Here is an 18,962-nt window from a genome sequence, read left to right as displayed (position 1 = left end):
TCTTATTTTCAGGGAAACACGGTATCAGCTGGTATTGAAAAAGATTCCTCCTCCCCTCCATCCTGTATTCAGGCCTGTTTGTCTAGAACTGCAGGGGTTCAGGTGAGACCCAAACCCAGTAGTCAGCAGCCCAGATGGACTTTCTGCTATGCTTCATAAGAGCATGGTGTGGGGGAAAGGCAAGGAAATCACACCCACCTTCTGCCACTTATACCTTTAGTTTTTGGACAGGAGGCTCACACTTTATTGTCTTAATATATTTGAAAATGTTTTGCTTACTACTATAAGAAGCAAGTGTAGAATGCAACTACTGTGGGAGTTTAGAAGGAGCCCACACTGAGGGCTGGGTTGCTGAGGAAAGCTTTCCCAGAAGAACTGGGATCACTATTTGGGCAGGGGGGAAAAGGCGGTGATTCATCTCCCTTCTAATCACAAGTCCAAGGCTGAACAATCACCCCCACCTCCTAACATGTGCCCCCAAACAGTAGTACAGTATTACTTCCTTGCTGATTTCAGGGTCACCCTTTGGCTTCTGGTGGAGCTGCTGTCCTCTCAGCCAGAACTCCAACTTAGCCTCCTTCTCTGGACGCTATCGGAGCTGTCCCATAACTTGCCTGGCCAGTAGGCATATTGCCTACCTCAGCATCTCATTTCTCAGCAGCACTCCTTACTCAGGGGTAGAGCTGAGCGCCTGGCCTGCAGCCTACCCAGCCTCAGCTAGGAGTCAGTCCCTTGCCTCTCCCGTAGGCCCGCACTGCAGAGCCTGGAGGGCTGGGTGAATTTGGCTATGCCCCCAGGAGTGGGGGTGAGATGAGGTCCTGTTTTTAGCCACAGTGCTCTCTTCCTCAGATTTTAGAGAAGTCAGACGGGGGTTTCCCGGGCCCTGCGCTCTAGGCAAATGCAGGAGCTGCCTGGAAAGCTCGGAGTGGGGCGGGAAGCTGGCTCCCCTCCTCTGCTCGCTCCCCTACCGCGGGTTGGGTGTCTGGCGCCTTGCTTGCTGGAGTAGGCTATCGGGGGCGGGGCAGCCCGAGGGGCTACCCTCTCCGCAGTGACGTCCCAGGGGGCGGAGGGGCGACAGGCTGGCTCCGCGCCCTCCCCGCCTCCTCCGGGTGCCGGGCCCGTCGGTCCTCCCGAGATGTTGCTGCCGCCGTTGCAGTTGTGGTGCATGCCGCTGCCTGTCCGCCGACTCCACCGGGGTAGCGCCCGTGTGTCCGAGGGCGCAGTAGAGCCGAGCCATGCAGCTGGGAGCTGCGCTGCAAGCCGTGCTGCTGGCGGTGCTGCTGGCGGAGCCTGGGGGCGCGACCGGTCGTCTGCAAAGTGGTGAGTGCGCGCGCTGGGGAGGAAGGTGGTTCCCGGGAGGGCTCGGCTGATACACCCACGGCACCCCAGCTGCTGATGACCGTTTTCAGGGATGCCGCGCCTTTTCTCTGGTAGTCGGCAGAGAGAGGGGCGCCCCACCCTACTAGTAGACAGCCCTCCGGCGTCCCCTGCTTCTAGAGGAGCAAACTCCCCGCGAATGTGACCCGCGCGGGTTCCCTGTATATCCTGGATAGCTCGAAGTGCTTTCCCAGCCCAGGGTTACGGGAATTCCGGAGACGTAGGCTGGGTTGGACAGTGAGTAAATGTGCCCAGTAGGCGCCCCCTCGGCCCGCTCCACTGAGCGGCGAAACAAAACCGCTACCCCAGCGCGGGGCGGGTTCACCAACTCCCTTGTCCTGCCCCCTGGAGACGGAGGGTATAGTAGGGATTCTGGATCGAAGGTGCCGTGGGAACCCAGCCGGTTACTCCCGGTATCTTCTGTGGGGAGGATGGCTGCATGCAGCGCCTGGAATACGAGCGCTTAGAGATCGAAAAAGTAACCTGGTTAGCGCGGGATATGCCCCGCCTGACTCCGGGAGGTGACTCTCTCTGCTTCCTTCCTCTTGTCGTGTCACTGCAGCCTCGGACTTGGACCTCAGAGGAGGTACAGTGCTTTGACTTCTTGCCTCTTCCATTCGTTCTGCATGTCGGGGAGAAAATGTCCGGGCTCCTTTCTCAGGTCCGCCTCGCAGGCGGCAGGCTCGCGGAAAGGGATGGAGAATGAAAACCTACACTCGGTGATCCATGCTTCCGCTGCTGACTAAAAGAATCTAAAGCTGGTTTCAGGATAGGGTGGGGTGCGGGGCAGCGAAAGGGGAGGGTAACTGAATTAGGCTGCTTGGGTTAGGGCTGCATGGATTCTGTCCGTGGCGGTGGAGGACCTCCCGCCCTCTCGCCCTTCCCCTTCCTGCAAACGAGAAGAGAAAGACACTTCCTGAAGGCAGGGGAACCAGATGTGGCCCTGGGCCTCCTTCCAGCTCTGGCACTCACCAGCTGACTTGGGATGTATGACCAGGCTGGACCCACACAGGAAACTCCCTTAAGGTGTTAGGTTTTCCCTTGGTAATCCGACGGTGGGAAAGCGGGGACTGCCAGTAAATTTAACTCCAGTTTATGTTTTGCTGGTGGCCGGGATGAGGGTTCCTGGGACTCATTCATTTGTTGCTGCCCATTTGGAGCCACCTCTAAGCATTCATAGAAGCTGGGCTGACCCAGCCTTCTCCGTAGACAGTAGCCCAGCCACAGACTCTTTGGCGGGTGGTCGCAGTCTCTCTGGAACACTTCTTTAGTGAGAATGTCCCGCTTTTGAGGCCTTCTATTTTCCTGGTGGACCAGTCATGTTAAGTATTCTCTACTTAGCAATAGCAGAATGACAGACCAATGAAGAAGATGCAAACCTCTTATAACTTGTTGCTTATTGAGAATTTCTTTACCAAAGCGATGAAAGAAGAAATAGAAAATAAGAAATCACAGGAGCTTTCTGGATTATTTGTAAGTGCTCTGTTCCCATTTAGCACTGAAAATAATGAATGCTATCTGGCTCACTGCACTGCTGCAAAGCAAGTTAGGAAAATGAGAACATTCCATGAGTGCTGGGAAGAGGTTCCCAAACCAAAATCCTTTATCCCTTGCTCTATGGCAGCAATTCACACCCACAGCCTACGATTGGGCTCTCCAATGCAAGGGATTTCCCTTGTTGCAGTTTGTTTTTCACTTTGTACATCTGGATCCAGAAACATATGCTGTCTGCTCCTGTGGGCTAGGAACTGGCATTTGTTTCTATATTTCCAGCACCTAGCACAGTGCCAGGCACAGTGTACATTCAGTACATGTGATTAAACAAAGGAATAATGAGGCTAATGTTTCAGGTGCAGCAAGGCTTCAGGCACCCAGACACAAGCCAGGTGTGTACCAGTGAACAATTTATTTGCACCTCAATAGAATCCCATCTATTTGAAATGGTCTTCTGCCCTTCAGGTGTCAGTCAGATGAGACACGTTGCATGGGCTCCCAGAGCAACCTGAGCCTGGGGTGGACTGGGAAATGGGCCATATAGTTCAGTGGTTACCGGCATGACTTTGTTATTAGATCTGTGTTCTGACTCGGGCAATGCTGCTGAGTGACCTTAGCCAAATTACTTAATTTCTCTAAGCCTCAGTCTTCTCTTCTATAAAATGGGGCATAAACAATACCTACACCAGAGCATTACTATGAGAGTTCAGTGAGATAAAGAATGGGTGTAAATGTAAAAGCCCATAGCATAGCTCATGGCACATACTGAGAGTTCAGTAAACCTTAGCTGTTGTGTTTAGGCAAGACCAGTAGCAGAAAACCCCACGGATCTGATGCTCATAGTTTCTGCTTATACCATAGACTAGGTGAATTCTCAGTCCTGCCACATAGGCAGAGGGCTCCAGGGTAGAGAAGCCCACACCCAACTTCAGAATGGCTCTCTTACCTGAAGGAACAACCAAACAGAGATAACTCACTTTTAGCCACACTGTCACCTGATTTGTATGCCTTCCTCTACCTCTCTTTTAAAGGATAGTAAAAAAATGTCTGCTTTTCAAGAATTTGTAATGGAACAAACAAAACATAGAGTCCCTACACAGTATAGTTTAACTCACGCATCTCCAGGTTGAAAGGGGTATTAACTTGTTCAGAGAACCCTTAGGGACATTGTAACAGTCCACTGGTGAGTAATCAGAATTCCTGCCCAGGGATGGCTTCATTCACAGGCTTCTAAGCACCCCTGCCCTGGTATATCTGAGGAGACACTGAAATATATTGGCTTCCTTTTTCTCTAGGGCAGCTGGTCTGCCGGGGAGGGACAAAAAGGCCTTGTTATAAAGTCATTTACTTCCATGATGCTTCTCGAAGACTGAACTTTGAGGAAGCCAGAGCAGCCTGCCGGAGGGATGGGGGCCAGATAGTCAGCATCGAGTCTGAAGATGAACAGAGACTGATAGAAAAGTTCATTGAAAACCTCCTGGCATCTGATGGTGATTTCTGGATTGGGCTCAGGAGGCGTGAGGAGAAACAAAGCAATGGCACAGCCTGCCAGGATCTTTACGCTTGGATCGATGGCAGCACATCAACATTCAGGTAAGTATGTTGAGCCCACAGCAGCTAACTCACTTGACATAACTCGAAAAGGAGGCAGGCTGGATCACTGCCAGGTCAGTGAGGAAGAGGAGGACTCACTAGGCTGATAATAGGCTGGTTGACATCAACTCGCTGAGTCATTTTGTCTCCCTGATTGCTTAAGGCCTCTCGCTAGATGCTTTCTGGTGGCTTTAATATGTGATAGAGTCTCATACTTTATGCCTGCTGCCATATCTATTCACATCACTCTGTCCAATGGCTCCCTGTCTCCAATCTTCCACTCTTTCTCCTTTAAGAAAGATTTTTTTCTGCTGATCAGCCGGCCAAGCTCTCTGCCCTACTCCTGAGTCTATCTATTCTCACCTCCAATAACTACTCTTCCCATACAAAGAGGTTAACTAGGTGCACTAACCAAGCTCTGGCCATTGGGAGAATGTCCCCTTACCACTTCGTCTTTCAAGGCCACCTCTGAGTGGGGCTATAGTGCAGCTGTTGTCCATTTGGAGTTGTACTCCCATACTTGGCTGACCTACCCACAAAGCAAGCTCAGGCTGCGTCTATCTGCTGGGTGTAAGGGATTCCCTTATGCAGCTGTAGGTGTAAGCTGAGAGAGAGGCTCTGGTACAACAGCGGTAGATGTCACGGCCATCTGCTCTGCCCATTCGTACAGTGCTCTTTGGTCCTGTATATACCTCTTCCATCTTACAATGGACCTATGACTAGGTGTGTCTGACTATACCTCACTCATGATGGGCAAATTGGATTGCATGGTCTCTTGGTGCTCCTTACCTCGTGGTAAGCCAGGAGTTGTTTTACAAAGGGTGATCTTTCTCAGTTACAGATGACATGGCCTTACTGCAGAATCCTAGGTGTCTGTATTGTGATTCTCTCACTGGGGCTTGTCACAAATTCTATATGACAGTCATTATTTTCCCCACCACTGGTACTTCTAATAGTCGACTTGATCATATGGCCCAAGTGACAAGACAACTTGCACCACAGCCTAGGCCTGCTTCAGAGTCCTTTTCTGCTCTGGACCCCATTCAAAGATAGCTGTCTTTTGTGTCAGCTGGTATATGGGCCGGAGCATTATTTCCAGGTGTGAAATATGCTGCCTCTAGAACCCAAATAGGCTTACTATGTGCTACGCTTCCTTCTTCAAGTTATTGCATGAAATCCCTTTAATCCATAAGGGATGCTGTGGCATTTCCTAAATCACTAGACATGTACACATTTTCATGAAATGGCAGGCCCCTAAATTTTCACAGGGTTTATCCCCAACCCTTGCAGCACATGAGTCTTACTTACTAAGGCCTCCAATGTACTAGCTACTTCTTGTTCATCTGACTAAATTAGCATGGTGTCCACAAGATAGTGGATGAGTGTGATTTTCTGCAAGATGTCTAGGCAGCCCAGGTCTCTTCACACCATATTCTGACATAGGGTAGGAAAATTAGTATAGTCCTGAGGCAGGACCATAAATGTATACTGTCGCCCATTCCAAGTGAATGCAGACTATTTCTGATTATTTTTCTGATACTGGTTGAAAAGAAAGTGTTCACCCAATCTACATACTAAGTACTGCTCTAGCAAAAAGGTAGGGTGCTCACAGCTACAACTAAGACTTCTACTTGGTTGAGTTTATGCTACTCCAGTATCATCCTTCAGGATCTGCCTTTTTTTCTGCAGGAGCCAGACTAGTGAATTAAATAGAGATATGAGGGGGAATACCACCCTTGCATTCTCTAGATCGTTAGGGGTGGCACAGTAGGGGTGGCACTGTCATCTTCCCCTGGATAAGATATTGTTTTGATTTTACTGTCTTGGAGATGGTGGGGAAGAGTGCAGTTTCAGAGGCTTCCACTTGATCTCCTCCACTATTTTAACCCTTTCCACATAGGCTTTCAATTCATATATTTGGGGACTGGGGAATTACCACTAGGCAGAGTCCACTGTGAGCTGGTCCTGGGCCAGAACTCCACTTGATACCTGGCCTCAATTGGTGCTCACTCTAATGGGTAGCCTTGATGACACTTCAAGTCTTTGGGCATCAATGTTAACTTATACCCTGTGTCCAACAGTCTTTATAATATTGGGTATTCCTCTTTCCCCAGTGTATGGTTATTTAAATAAGTGGTCCTGGGTCCCTTTGGGAAAACAGGGGAAATCATTACCAAGTGCATCTGCAGGGTCCTCCCTCCCAAGAACTTAGTCTCTCCTTCCATCTGTAAGTTCTGAGCCTGAAAACTGGCTCAAGTCCAGAAACTAGGTGCCAGGTATAATATTCCATCCATTCCATCATCTGTGAAATGAAATAGCATGAAGGCATAAGGCCAGTGGGAAGGAAAATGGGCAACACAGGGTAGGAGGCCCACCAATGGGATTGTGAAATGGCCTGGAGGTAACTAATGAGAGCCCAGCTTCAGCCAGGGCCCCCAGCTATCCAGGCATAGTGTCCAAGCAGCTTTGCAAACTCAGCTGTTGTTCAGGCACATTCAACCCAGTGGGTAGAGCAAAGGATCTTCCTTTTAGTGGACAGCAACACAGCACTCAAACAGAGCTATAATGGGGTGCTACCAGGAGAACTATCTCTTAGCTGTCTCCTAAGTGGGGGCTCTGACAAGAGTTAGGCAGAGCAGCAGGGCCCAGCTAATAATCTGAGCATCAGATAAGATCTGAGTGCTAGAAGGAAACAGCTCAGGTGGATAACCAGGCAGACTAGAGAGCCCAGCACTGGGTCAACGCATGTGGTGGGTGCTCACAGCACTTAGACTCTCTATGGAATCCAAAGCCTTTTACCAGCACTCACATATCCAACTGAGTGGCAGCATCATTTCATTCCAAGTACCACTGGATAGTGGAGCTGAGGCTGCTAACGCATCCATCCAGGAGTTAGGGAGACAAAGACAAGAAATCTATCAGTGGAGGTTTACAGAAGGGCTCATGAGCCTGACAAAGTGGAAACAACTGCAAAAGACTTTGTGGGCCCCCTGCTCTTGTCTCCACCCCCTCACCTGCTTTGACAGCCTCTACATTTTGGAAAGTCTTGCTCAGATGCTTGAATTTTCCATCTGCTTCCCAGGGCTGGGAAGGTAGTTATAAACAATTAAAAATGGGGAGATGGGTAGCAGGGCAAGCTCTGGGTGAGGTTAAATCATGCCTCTTCTCAGTGCATCAGTTTCTAAAAATAGAAAAACAAACCCAGTTATCAAAAAGCAAGAAAGAAGTAATATCGTCCAGATAGGACTGCTAGCTGCTTCTTCTCATAATTACTTTGCAGACATCATATAGTAATATATTCTTCCCTGCAAAGAGTTTGAGGCAAATGTCAGATGATTGACTGTGATGTCCATATTAGAAAGTGTGTGATTCTACTTACTGGCAGTACTTCTATTCCTCTCTTTCTGTGTATTGTGTTCTGAAGCAGAATCTTAAGTTCATGGCACAGTGGAATTTTGTGGGAAATTAAAGGCTTTGAAGTCCTGTGGTACCTTCTCCAGTTGCCTCTATTGTTGACTCCCTTCCTACAGGAACTGGTATGTGGATGAGCCTTCCTGTGGCAGTGAGGTCTGCGTGGTCATGTACCATCAGCCATCAGCACCCACCGGTATTGGGGGCCCGTACATGTTCCAGTGGAATGATGACCGATGCAACACGAAGAATAATTTCATTTGCAAATATTCCGATGGTAATGAATCCTCTCTCAAGTTATGTGGCTGAATTCTCAACTTCCTCTCTCATTTCTCAAGCAACTGCTAGTTCCCAGAATTTGTTAAGTAGTCCCTAAGAAAGCTTGCTGCAAATGCCAGCAGTGTTAAAGAATTGGGAACTCTTACAGAGGGAAATGTAATAACACTTTCTCATTGAGGAGTAATTCTAGCACAGTGGAGGAGTATCAGATGCTAAGAGAAGGGATGAAGAAAAGAAAGGGGCTGATTTATATATGATAAAGCAAGAATTATGAGAACTTCAGGAAACAAAAAGCCCTCTAAGTGTACGATTACAAATTCTTATTCTTTCCACATGTGAGGTTGGCTGTAGGAACTTGGAATAAAGAAGAAATATGAGAGGAAGCTGGCCATTGTTCCTGCAAGTCTTCTAACAGCCATATGAGATTATTTTCTGGGGCTTTAAGGAAACCAGAGGAGGTCGATGATAAAATACACCAGTTTCACTGAGACTGCGCAGAGAGCAGACAATTTAATGATCAGGCTCAAACTCCCAGGCCACCTTCTATGTGTGCCTTGCAAATTCAACTGGCATTTGCTTATAGATCTGTTAAGGGTTTGGGCTACAAGACTGTAGTCTCATTCTACTAGAGTTTCCCAAATTCCTCCATTATAACTGACTATGATCTAATGATTTTTGATCTGTTCCTGAAGTTTCTCATCTCCGTGAAGCCAACTGCTTGGCTCCAATTCTGCATCCTTTCCTGACCGGAGTAGAATGACTTGTTAGTTATATCCAATTGGTGATTAAATAATTCTATCATTTAAATATTGTTTGAATTGGACTATGCTTTTGCTGAAATTTTTGCTGCTAAAAGGTTTCTTTCCTCCCTTTTCACCCCCCTCGGATGAACTCTTTTCTCCAGAGACTTGGCCCTCTCCACCACACAGAACTGTCTTAGGCAGGGAGGTTGCAAAGACGGAGGCTGGCTTAGTAGGTTACCTTTCAGAGCAATGAAAGCAAGATATTTGTTACACACTGGCTTCCCATCACTTTGGTTCATTATATCCTATTAGTGCCATAATTTTAAATTTTGTACTTTTTAAACATTTTTTAAAATGTGAGATTATGACAGTTGTTTTCATATCCTTTTTTCTCTTTTTTTTTTTTTGGATTCTGAACCTAGTTCAGTTTTTTGTTTGTTTGTTTGTTTGGTTGTTTTTTTTAAAATCAGATTCTTCATTACTTTTGCTTTTACCTGTATTAGACTGAGTCCTGGCAGGAAAAAGATGTAAGGGTTTAATGAGGAGAGTATAGTAAAAGGATATTTGCAGAAGTATGGGCAAAGAGCAAGAGAAGTGCCCGGGGACTAGCTATGATTGAAGCTGTTACTACCCATAGGCCTAAAGGAGTGAGGGGAGAGAATGGCTTTAGCAGAACCCACAGAAAGCTTGGAGTCATGAAAGAGGAGCCACCCAAACAGGAGCTGTAACCATACAATGCAGCTACTGTCAAAGCACAGTGAAGTGAGAAGGGGACCTGGGGAATAAATACTGCAACCTCTCTCTCCTCCTGCTTTCTGATCTCCTGCCTCTGCCTCCCTTTGATTAAGACCAATCAGAAGCCAAAGGACAAGGGAGCCCCAATGACACAATCCATAGAGGTCAGCCTTCCAGGACACAGAGAACAACTAGAATAGATCTGGCAGAGGGAGATGGGCACATAGCAAAAAACTAACACCTTGCCTTTATCTGGCCCCCCCATCCTCAGGTTAAGTTCACACACCTTAGCCTGCCATAAAAAGATCTGTGATCAGACCCTTGCCAATCTCCAGTGTCATTTCTCACCACCTCTTCCCCCATCCCACCTCCTCTGCACTCTGTGAAGTTCCCCAAGAGTTCTTAATTGCTGTTTCCTGTGCTTGAAAACCTCTTCTTTCTCCGTGAACTCATTCTCACCTTTCAGGTGTAGGTTAAACATCACCTTCTCTCATAACAACTGAGTGCAACAGGTGATTGTGGGTTGGATTCTGGATGATGATGATGATGATGATGATGATGACGTGTATAAAGGGCATTAGGAAAATTGGGAGAATTTAAATAAGGTCTGTAGGTTAGATAATAGGATATCAATGCTGATTTCTTAGTTTTGATCACTGTACTGTGGTGATGTAAGAGAATGCTTCCCACCCCCACCTTCTAAAATAGACATTCAAGGGCTGGCCCGGTGGCTCAGGCGGTTAGAGCGCCGTGATCCTAGCTCCAGGGGCTGCCGGTTCCATTCCCACATGGGCCAGTGGGCTCTCAACCACAAGGTTGCCAGTAAAATACACATTGAAGTATTTAGGAGTAAAGTGTAACCATGTCTTCAACTTACTCTCAAGAAAAAACTTATGCATGTGTCTGCATATGTTTTTATACATATATGTGGCTCTATGTAGACATAAATAAAAATATATAGAGAGATAAATATAGATATATACATAAAGAGAATAATTAAATAAATGAAATATGATGAAATGAGAACATTTGGGTGGAAGACACATAGAAATTCTTTGTACTATTCTTGCAAATTTTCATAAATCTGAAATTACTTCAAAATAAGAAAGTAAAAAGATAATTTCTTCCGGGAAACATTCAAGGGCCCCTCAAAACGAGGTTAGGTGTTCCTCCTGTGAGGATCCTAACTACACACACACATACACAAACACACACACACATGGTACTTTAACTGCCAGTGTACAAGTTTGCTGTTTACAAGTTTGTCCCCTTCACTATAGGGTTGGCATGAGGTCTGGAAACATACATGCTTGACCAACTAATCCTGCCACTTGATGGGCTCAGGGAAGTTCATCCAGTGTGGTTCCAACAAGATGGCACACCATCCATTATGCTAGAGTGGCAAGAGACCAGTTGAATAACATCTAAAACTAGATTTGACAACCATGACCACATGAAGTAGGTGGCATGCTAGCCAGATCTGAACACTTGATTACATCTGGGATATGCTAAAGGCACAGGTGGACACAGTGAAAATCAGAGGCAAGTCATCAGAGGTAACCCATTGCAGATGCATTGCAGGACTGAAGGAAATGATGCATTAATGTGCTGTTTACTGAAGTTGTTCCCAATGAATTGAACCATGAATGATGACTAGATCATACATGTAATTGAGTATACTATACATTGTAACACAATATCACAAAATCTATATTTATTAATATTGTCCTGCATTTCCATATTTTATGGCCAAACTGTAGTATATGAGAGTCTTAGAGGGATGGGACCATTTCTCATTTGCTATTGAATATCCACTACCTAGCACAGAGTTTGTCTCCTTGTGATTTTAACTTTTATTTGAATATTTTGTTCAAATCCCAGTTTAGCTGCTTATTAGCTGCAAGATTTGGACAAGTTATTTAATCTCCTTGTACCGCCGTTTCCTAGTGTACAAAGTCAGGACCTAACTCAAAAGGCCATTAGCAGGATAAATTGTGTTTATTTTTATAAAGCAGAACGTGATGATGTTTCCATTAGATAGTATGCACTATGTAAGTGTTTTTTAAATAAATTAATGGATTTGCATCACCTCTACAAACTCACACACTTGTGAGAAGATGATTGCGTTTTCTCTTGAATAGCCTTGGCATCCTGGCCTTAGGACTATGAATTCTAAAATCTTGCCCTTAAGAACCTCATCCCTATGAATCCCAGGGCATCTGATTAGCATAAGAGAGTGACTGCCACTATAAGAGGTTGACACACTCCCAGCCAAAAGTGCAAACATTTGACGTAAATTGTCTGTGCAACCTGACTTTCCCAAGGCTCTGAAATATTTAAAATGACTCAGGATTCTAGATCACCAGTCTCTGCCTTGGGGCTGGTTGGTGATCTATTTAGCCCCTCAAGTGTTTCCATGGCTTGGAGATTCATGTTTGTCACTTTCTAAAACATCCCCAGCACGAATTGTTAAAATGTCTTGGGTTGCTTTAAAATAATCCAGACCTCAGTGTAGTTGGGGAGAAGTAGGGATTCTTGTTGAAACTATGTTAGCCATATGTTGATAAGAGTTGACGCTAAGTGATGGTACACAGAAGTTCATTATACCAATCTCTCTATTTTGTGTATGTTTGGAAATTCCCATATTTGAAAGTTTCAAAATACTTTTAATAAAGAAAAAAGTGCCAAGCAAAGCTAGGGGAAGGCTAATTTTTGCGCACAAGTGATTCTTTTGACTTACTAACCCCATTCCTGGCATCAAGTAACACTAAGATAGTTTATTGGATGACTGAATGAGCAAATAAATGGATGCCACGATCGGGCCTATTTCATTCAGATGGCATGGAAAGTTAATTATTATCTTCATTTTTGTTTCTTTCTACAACAGAGAAATCAACAGCTCCTTCTACGGGGCCCGGAGGTAAGCCTGTCTTTTGAGATTTGCATTAATTTGGGCTATTTCAAAGCCCTTCTTCATAGGTTTAGAACCATATCTCCTTTAGACCAGATTATTCAACAGAAAAACCACTGGTGTTAACCCAGACCATTTGGACAGGTATACGAGGTCTGACAATTAAGTTCGAGAACTCATCCTAGAAAAAATGCTACCTTGATCACTATGGTCACCTTTGAAGTACTCCCCTTGGGAAGCTATGCACTGATGCCAGCACCTAGTCTACCCTTCAAAGAAATTTTGGAACTTTCTGGAATGGCCATCAGAGCTGTCAACGTATTATCCTTGATGTCCTGAATGTCATCAAAGTGTCTTCCTTTCAATATTTCCTTTATCTTCGGGTAAAGAAAGAAGTCACTGGGAGCCAGATCAGGTGAGTAGAGAGGGTGTTCCAATACAGTTATTTGTTTACTGGCTAAACACTCCCTCACAGATAGTGCTATGTGAGCTGGTGTATTGTCGTGATGCAAGAGCCATGATTTATTGGCAAAAAGTTCAGGTCGTCTAACTTTTTCATGCAGCGTTTTCAGAACTTCCAAATAGTAAACTTGGTTAATTGTTTGTCCAGTTGGTACAAATTCATAATGAATAATCCCTCTGATGTCAAAAACAGCAACATCATTGCAACAAGTTCGCAAACTGAATTGTCAGCCCTCGTATGCCACACCCAGCCATGGTAATCTCACTCTCTACTGTTGTCTATTTTTCAAAGCTGTAAAGGAATAGTTGAAAATTTGATTTGGAAAGTTACTCATCATTATTGACAATATGAAAGGAAGAATTTGATCTAATTAAACAAGAAGTGAGCCAAACTGATAATTTATGGTTCTAGAAGTGAGTCATTGGCTCTTCACCTTAGCACCTCAGTACTTTGTGTGCCTTGATGTCAACTGCTGCTGGATATTCCAGTACATGATTCTTGGCAGCAAGAGTCTCACCAGAAAGATGAAGATAATTCAACCTCTACACCAACAAATTCTACCCTTTACTTTTCTATGTTTATAAATGGCACTGGTCACATTGCTACTGCTTTTTGGCATCCCACCTTGAACATGGTAGGACCTCAGGGAACATCTGGATTATGATGCCTTTCTCCAGGTTCTCAAGTCCATGTGTCTGTCTCCAGGTGAAGGAACAGAGCCAGCCATACCTATACTTCCAGAAGACATAGAGAAAGAAGAGGCCAAAGAAACATTTAAAGAAAACAAAGGTATATTCAGAAGTCGCCTGGGAAAAATAGATAATGGGACTCTCTTGATCACAAATTACCTATGGTTGCATTCCCTATTTTCTTCTTTCCCACAGCTACTTAATAATGGAACTAGACGACATTTATGACTTTGCAAAAATTCTATTAAATGTTAGATTTCATCAGAAATATGCAAATGAAGCTATCCTAAGATATTGGGGAGATTAGACTAAACAGGGGGTGAAAAATCTATGTGAAGTCAGAGCCCTGGGAACCACCCAGAAGTGATGGGGAGGTGAAGGGGGCAGATACTGAGAAAACGGACATAGAGAAATAAGAGCAGAAAGACCCAGGCTATGATGCATAACATCCAGGGTTAATATTCATTTGTGAAACAAATAGAGAAAGTGGGCAAAAACATTTTAAAAGTTAAATCACAAAAGATTTTTTAAAAATGGGGTGATAAATTGGAGTGTTAATCGACTTTCAAACTTGACTCTCATCTTGAGTTTCAAGAGGAAAATCTGGGTTTCTGTCACCGGACAACAACAACAATAACAACAACAACAACAAAAAACACTTAATTTCTCTGTGCTTCAGTTTAATCATTTGCATAACAGAAGTAATATTTTTCTCACCTACCTAAGAGATTGTGTCCATAAAATGAAATAAGATATTGCAATACTGCAATTACATTCTGACACTAACCACTCCAAGTTATTGCAGACCCTATAGGTTAAGGGGCTCAGACCCCAATAACAATGCCTTCATTTCAGACATCAGCCACAAGTTCTGAGGGTCCCCAGGCCACCCACACTTCTGATTAAGTGGCTATAAATCGAAGGGGTGCCCACAACCCCCTCAGGTCCATTAATTTGGGAGAACAGCTCAGAGAACTCAGGAAAATGCTATAGTTATGACTACATTTCAGTATAAAGGATACAAATCAGGACCAGCCAAATGAAACACATAAAATGAAGTCTGGAAGGGTCCCAAATGAGGAGCTTCTGTGTCCTCTCTCTGTAGAATCAGGATGCTTTTTCATGCTCCTGACACATCGATGCCTGCCCCAACCAGAAAGCTCCATTGAGCTTTGGTGTGCAGACGTTTTATTGAGGTATCAGTACACAGACATGATTGATTTGATTATTGGCCATGTAATTGAACTCAGTCTCTAGGCCCAACTCCCGTCCCACCAACCTCCATCCTGAGACATCTCTGTGGGCATAAACTCTGATATGGTCTGAGGGGCTCATGAATAACAGTCACTCCTATTATCTGATAACTTTCAAAGATTTAAAGCCTCCCTCCCAGGAACCAAGGGCAAAGGCCAATCAAATTCATTATAATACAACAAATATGTGAAATATGTGAAATAATATGTGAAAATGTTTTGATAAAAGTATAAAGTGCTAGGCAGAGGTGGCAATTTTATCTTGTTATTAGTGTATTTAAAGTGGGTTTTGTTTTGGGGGTCTTTTGTTGTTTTTTGGTTTTTGGGGTTTTTTGGTGGTTGTCAAGTTTGCAGCCTCACAGAAAAACAAAGCAATAGCCTCTGAATGGCCGGGAATCTTGGATCAGTGGGAGTAGAAAAGGGGTCAGTCCCCAATCCATGATTTCTCCCAAAGCCACTTGTGGAAAAATTCTCTGGTTCTAAGACTTAAAGGATAGGAAAGATCAGGAAAGCAGACTTCGAAGCATCCACCACAATCACTGCTCATGCACCCAACTGGATGCAGTTAGCCTTAATCAGAAATGTTGGGAAGGTTCTAGTCTGATTCATGTTCTTCATGTGACCTTCCTTTCCTGGTAAAAACTCTAAGACTTCTGGCTTGCTTCTTCTTCCCCCCCTCTCTCCCCACCTTGGGAACTATCGTTTCTGGCCTTAGAGTCAAAGATATCCACACTGCCCAAGCAGACTGTTTGTTAACGGAGAAGAAGGACAAGAAAAGAGAAAATCTATTTCCTCTGGAAAAAAAAATTTAATAAACAAAACTGCCCTTCTGATATTTTGCATGAGACCCAAAATTTTAAATTTCTTTTCTCTACTATTTAGGATATTGGAACAGGTTATTTAAAATGCTCATTTATTGAAACTGGGAAGACTTTGCTAACTGGGTAATTGTGTATCTCTTTCCTTCTAGGAATGTGCTCTTTGGAATACTCTATATTGATTATGCTTTTTGAAGACTGTTTTGCAGCACACAAAAACATTATTAATACTGATAATGTGTGTTTTTCTTTTCAGAAGCTGCCTTGAATCTTGCCTACATCCTAATCCCCAGCATTCCCCTTCTCCTTCTCCTTGTCGTCACCACAGTTGTATGTTGGGTTTGGATCTATAGAAGGAGGCAAGTAAAACCTTCATCGCGTAAACGTTTGTGTCTTCTGAACTCTTTAAGATTTGGACAATGCCCTGTTTACTTCATTAAAAGTCATGGCAGCTCCAGGAGAACCACCACTGCAGATATAAGAGTAAATTCTCTGCCGTGCGCAAGGCATTCAGAAATATGAAGCATTTGTGTTTAGTTGTGATTAAGAGAATGATCTTACATCCTTTCATTTTTTGTGTGGAAGATTTTAAATGACTTGAGGAGTGAGACTGTGTTATTCACCTCCTGTGTATCCACTCATCACTCCTCAAAGTTCTCTCACGAATGTATGCTTTCACTCCAAAATTTTTATTGGGTGAGTGAAGGAATGAATAGTGAACCATAGGAAAAATGACTGTTCAAGGCATTCTGGCAAACATCTGAAACTAAATCACTTTATTCAAAATAAAATAGCCAAATCCTTTTCATTGAATTTTCTTTCAATTGTATACATAACTATAGATTGCTACGAAATAGCTACACTAAGTAACCTAGGGCATCTCTGTTTATGGATCATGTGCCACCATTTTTGAGGTGCCCAGAGCTCTTTTCACCTACCTTTTTATTCCCCATCATCATGGTATACATAGTAGAAGAAGGCTGGTGTGCTCATTCTACACCAGGGAAACTAAGGTCCAATTTAAGATTTGACACCCTTTGATGACCAATTGAAGATGAATTAGTAAGATTCTGGTGTAGAACCTACTTCATTTAATAACAATTTCCTTATAGGATTATTAGAGTTAAAGCAGTTAGTACATGCAGAATAGGCATGTAGTAAGCACTCAAAAATGTTAGCCCTTCCTATGATCATTTTTATTAGGTAATTCCTTTTAATCAGAAAATAGAATTTATTTCAAAAAGCTACAAATATATTTTCCAACTGCTTACTCTGCAGTTGGTTCTTGATTTCTCTTCCTTACTATTTAGCATCTCACCAGGATTTGGGAATTGTGACTCAGAAACTGAAGTCTATCTCAGAGGTTTTTAATTTTTTGTGTGTGCCACAGATCCCTATAGCAGTCTGGTGAAGCCTATGGCCTCCTGCCCAGAACAATATTTTTTAATGCATAAAATAGACTACATCAGATTGAAGTCGAGATGAGTATAAAGTGTGTTAAGGCATCTATTATAAATGTGATGTGATGAAATATCTATGATTTCTGTTGGTGATAAAGTCAAAGATATTATTAATTCTACTCTGGTTTGTTGCCTACATTTAGAATTGAAGGGCACACTAAATTTCACTTAGAGATGGGTTTTTAAATGTGATATTTCCTCCCCATCCAATCCTATTCATGGACCCTCTGGGGGCTCTGGGGAATCCCAGGATAAGCACCTCTGCTCTATGCTCTGGCAGCAGTGAATGATAGAGACACAATGGCTTTGATCATAACCACACTTTCCTGTTTGGTTACCACGCCCCACCCCAAAGCCCTGACTTGTAAGTTCAGGTCGGTGAGAAGGGCAGCATAGTGACTGCGGAATGGCTTCCTCCCGCCTGACCAGGAGGCACAGGGACAGTCTGAGTCCCCTTGTCTGAAATCCTCAGCCCTGGTTTTGTTTTGTCCTAGGAAACGAGAGCAGCCAGGCCCCAGCACAAAGGAGCAGCACACCATTTGGCCCTCTTCTCATCAAGGAAACAGTCCGGACCTAGAGGTTTACAATGTGATACGAAAACAAAGTGAAGCTGATTTAGCCGAGACCCGGCCAGACTTGAAAAACATTTCATTCCGAGTCTGTTCTGGAGAAGCGACTCCTGATGACATGTCTTGTGACTATGACAACATGGCTGTGAACCCATCTGAGAGCGGATTTGTGACTCTGGCGAGCATAGAGAGTGGCTTTGTGAACAATGACATTTATGAGTTCTCTCCAGACCCAATGGGGAGGAGCAAGGAGTCTGGATGGGTGGAAAATGAAATATATGGTTATTAGGACACACAGAAAACAAGAACTAACAAGAATGGGAAAGAAAAGAAGCAAAATTCTCCTATTTTCTATAAGGAAAACACTCAGATAGCCTATTAAAAATGCTAAGATCAGGTCCTGGGGGTGAGCATGTGATCTCCATTAGCCCCTATTGACTCCCAAGTTTGGGCTATAGCCCTTATTCCAGTCCCTTACCCAGCTCAACTTTATGAGGAAGTTCCTTGCTGAGGGTCTGGCACATAGTTGAAAATAAATGTCAATTGATTGGTTGTATCTCACGTTCAAAGGACAGTGCTTCCATTGGCAGAGATAGACTATAGATGTAGGACTGGAAACCCATCCCTAGGTTCTGTTTTTCTTGCTCTACACAGTACCACACATGATCACAGAGAGATGAAAATTAGAGAAGCTTTCAAAGCCCATGTATGCTAGCACTGGGCTGGCCTGTGCATCAGCAATTCTTATATCTTTTTTTTTTCTTCAAAGAATTGAATCAAATAAAAAGCAGGAAGCACAGTGTTAGTCAATCTGTGTCTACAGTCCTTCCTCTGTATATGGTCTCAGGGGACCTTTTTTTCTTTCTCACACATCCAAACTTGGAAATACGCAACTTGTAAATACTTTAGAAACTAAAAATGAAATTTGAATCTTGGCTTCTAGGCTTATTTGTATTCCCAACCCTGATATTGTACATTGTTCTGTTTGTGTTTTTTCCAGTAGAGCATCAACATAATATTACTAATAATGAAAATAATTCTTCCTTTTTGTTTTAGGGACCTGACTATTTCTAATACCTTTAGACTCAAATCCAGAGAAATGTTTCATAGCCTAACATCAGTTATTCACCTTTCAAAGGTCTGAAAGCCATTATTTAAAATTACTAG

At 43.8% G+C, this 18,962-nt stretch overlaps 1 protein-coding gene across 2 annotated transcripts; it reads left to right on the top strand.

Annotated features, from left to right (window-relative positions):
* Positions 1-18,725, top strand: LAYN (layilin). Of its 2 annotated transcripts, XM_019715326.2 has the most exons (8): positions 1-1,320; positions 1,940-1,963; positions 4,167-4,464; positions 7,995-8,152; positions 12,520-12,552; positions 13,712-13,795; positions 16,023-16,125; positions 17,721-18,725. In XM_019715326.2, exons 1-8 carry the CDS (start codon positions 1,236-1,238, stop codon positions 18,082-18,084), a joined length of 1,149 nt encoding a protein of 382 aa, XP_019570885.2. In that variant the 5' UTR covers positions 1-1,235; the 3' UTR covers positions 18,085-18,725. The 2 variants fall into 2 exon arrangements, with proteins under 2 accessions (XP_019570885.2, XP_019570886.2); XM_019715327.2 differs by lacking the exon at positions 1,940-1,963 and having other exon boundaries at positions 4-1,320.
* The last annotated feature ends 237 nt before the right edge of the window (positions 18,726-18,962 follow it).

The sequence above is a fragment of the Rhinolophus sinicus genome, linkage group LG06, assembly GCF_036562045.2.
Source record: "Rhinolophus sinicus isolate RSC01 linkage group LG06, ASM3656204v1, whole genome shotgun sequence".
NCBI lineage: Eukaryota > Metazoa > Chordata > Mammalia > Chiroptera > Rhinolophidae > Rhinolophus > Rhinolophus sinicus.
The sequence above is the reverse complement of the archived record's forward strand: the minus strand, read 5'-3'. Positions and strand labels throughout refer to the sequence as shown.

Coding starts and splice junctions, on each gene's coding strand:
- LAYN (XM_019715326.2), top strand. CDS start 1,236: ATGCAGCTGGGAGCTGCGCTGCAAGCCGTGCTGCTGGCGGTGCTGCTG. Junction 8,153..12,519: donor CATTTGCAAATATTCCGATG/GTAATGAATCCT, acceptor TTTCTACAACAG/AGAAATCAACAGCTCCTTCT. Junction 12,553..13,711: donor TCCTTCTACGGGGCCCGGAG/GTAAGCCTGTCT, acceptor GTCTGTCTCCAG/GTGAAGGAACAGAGCCAGCC.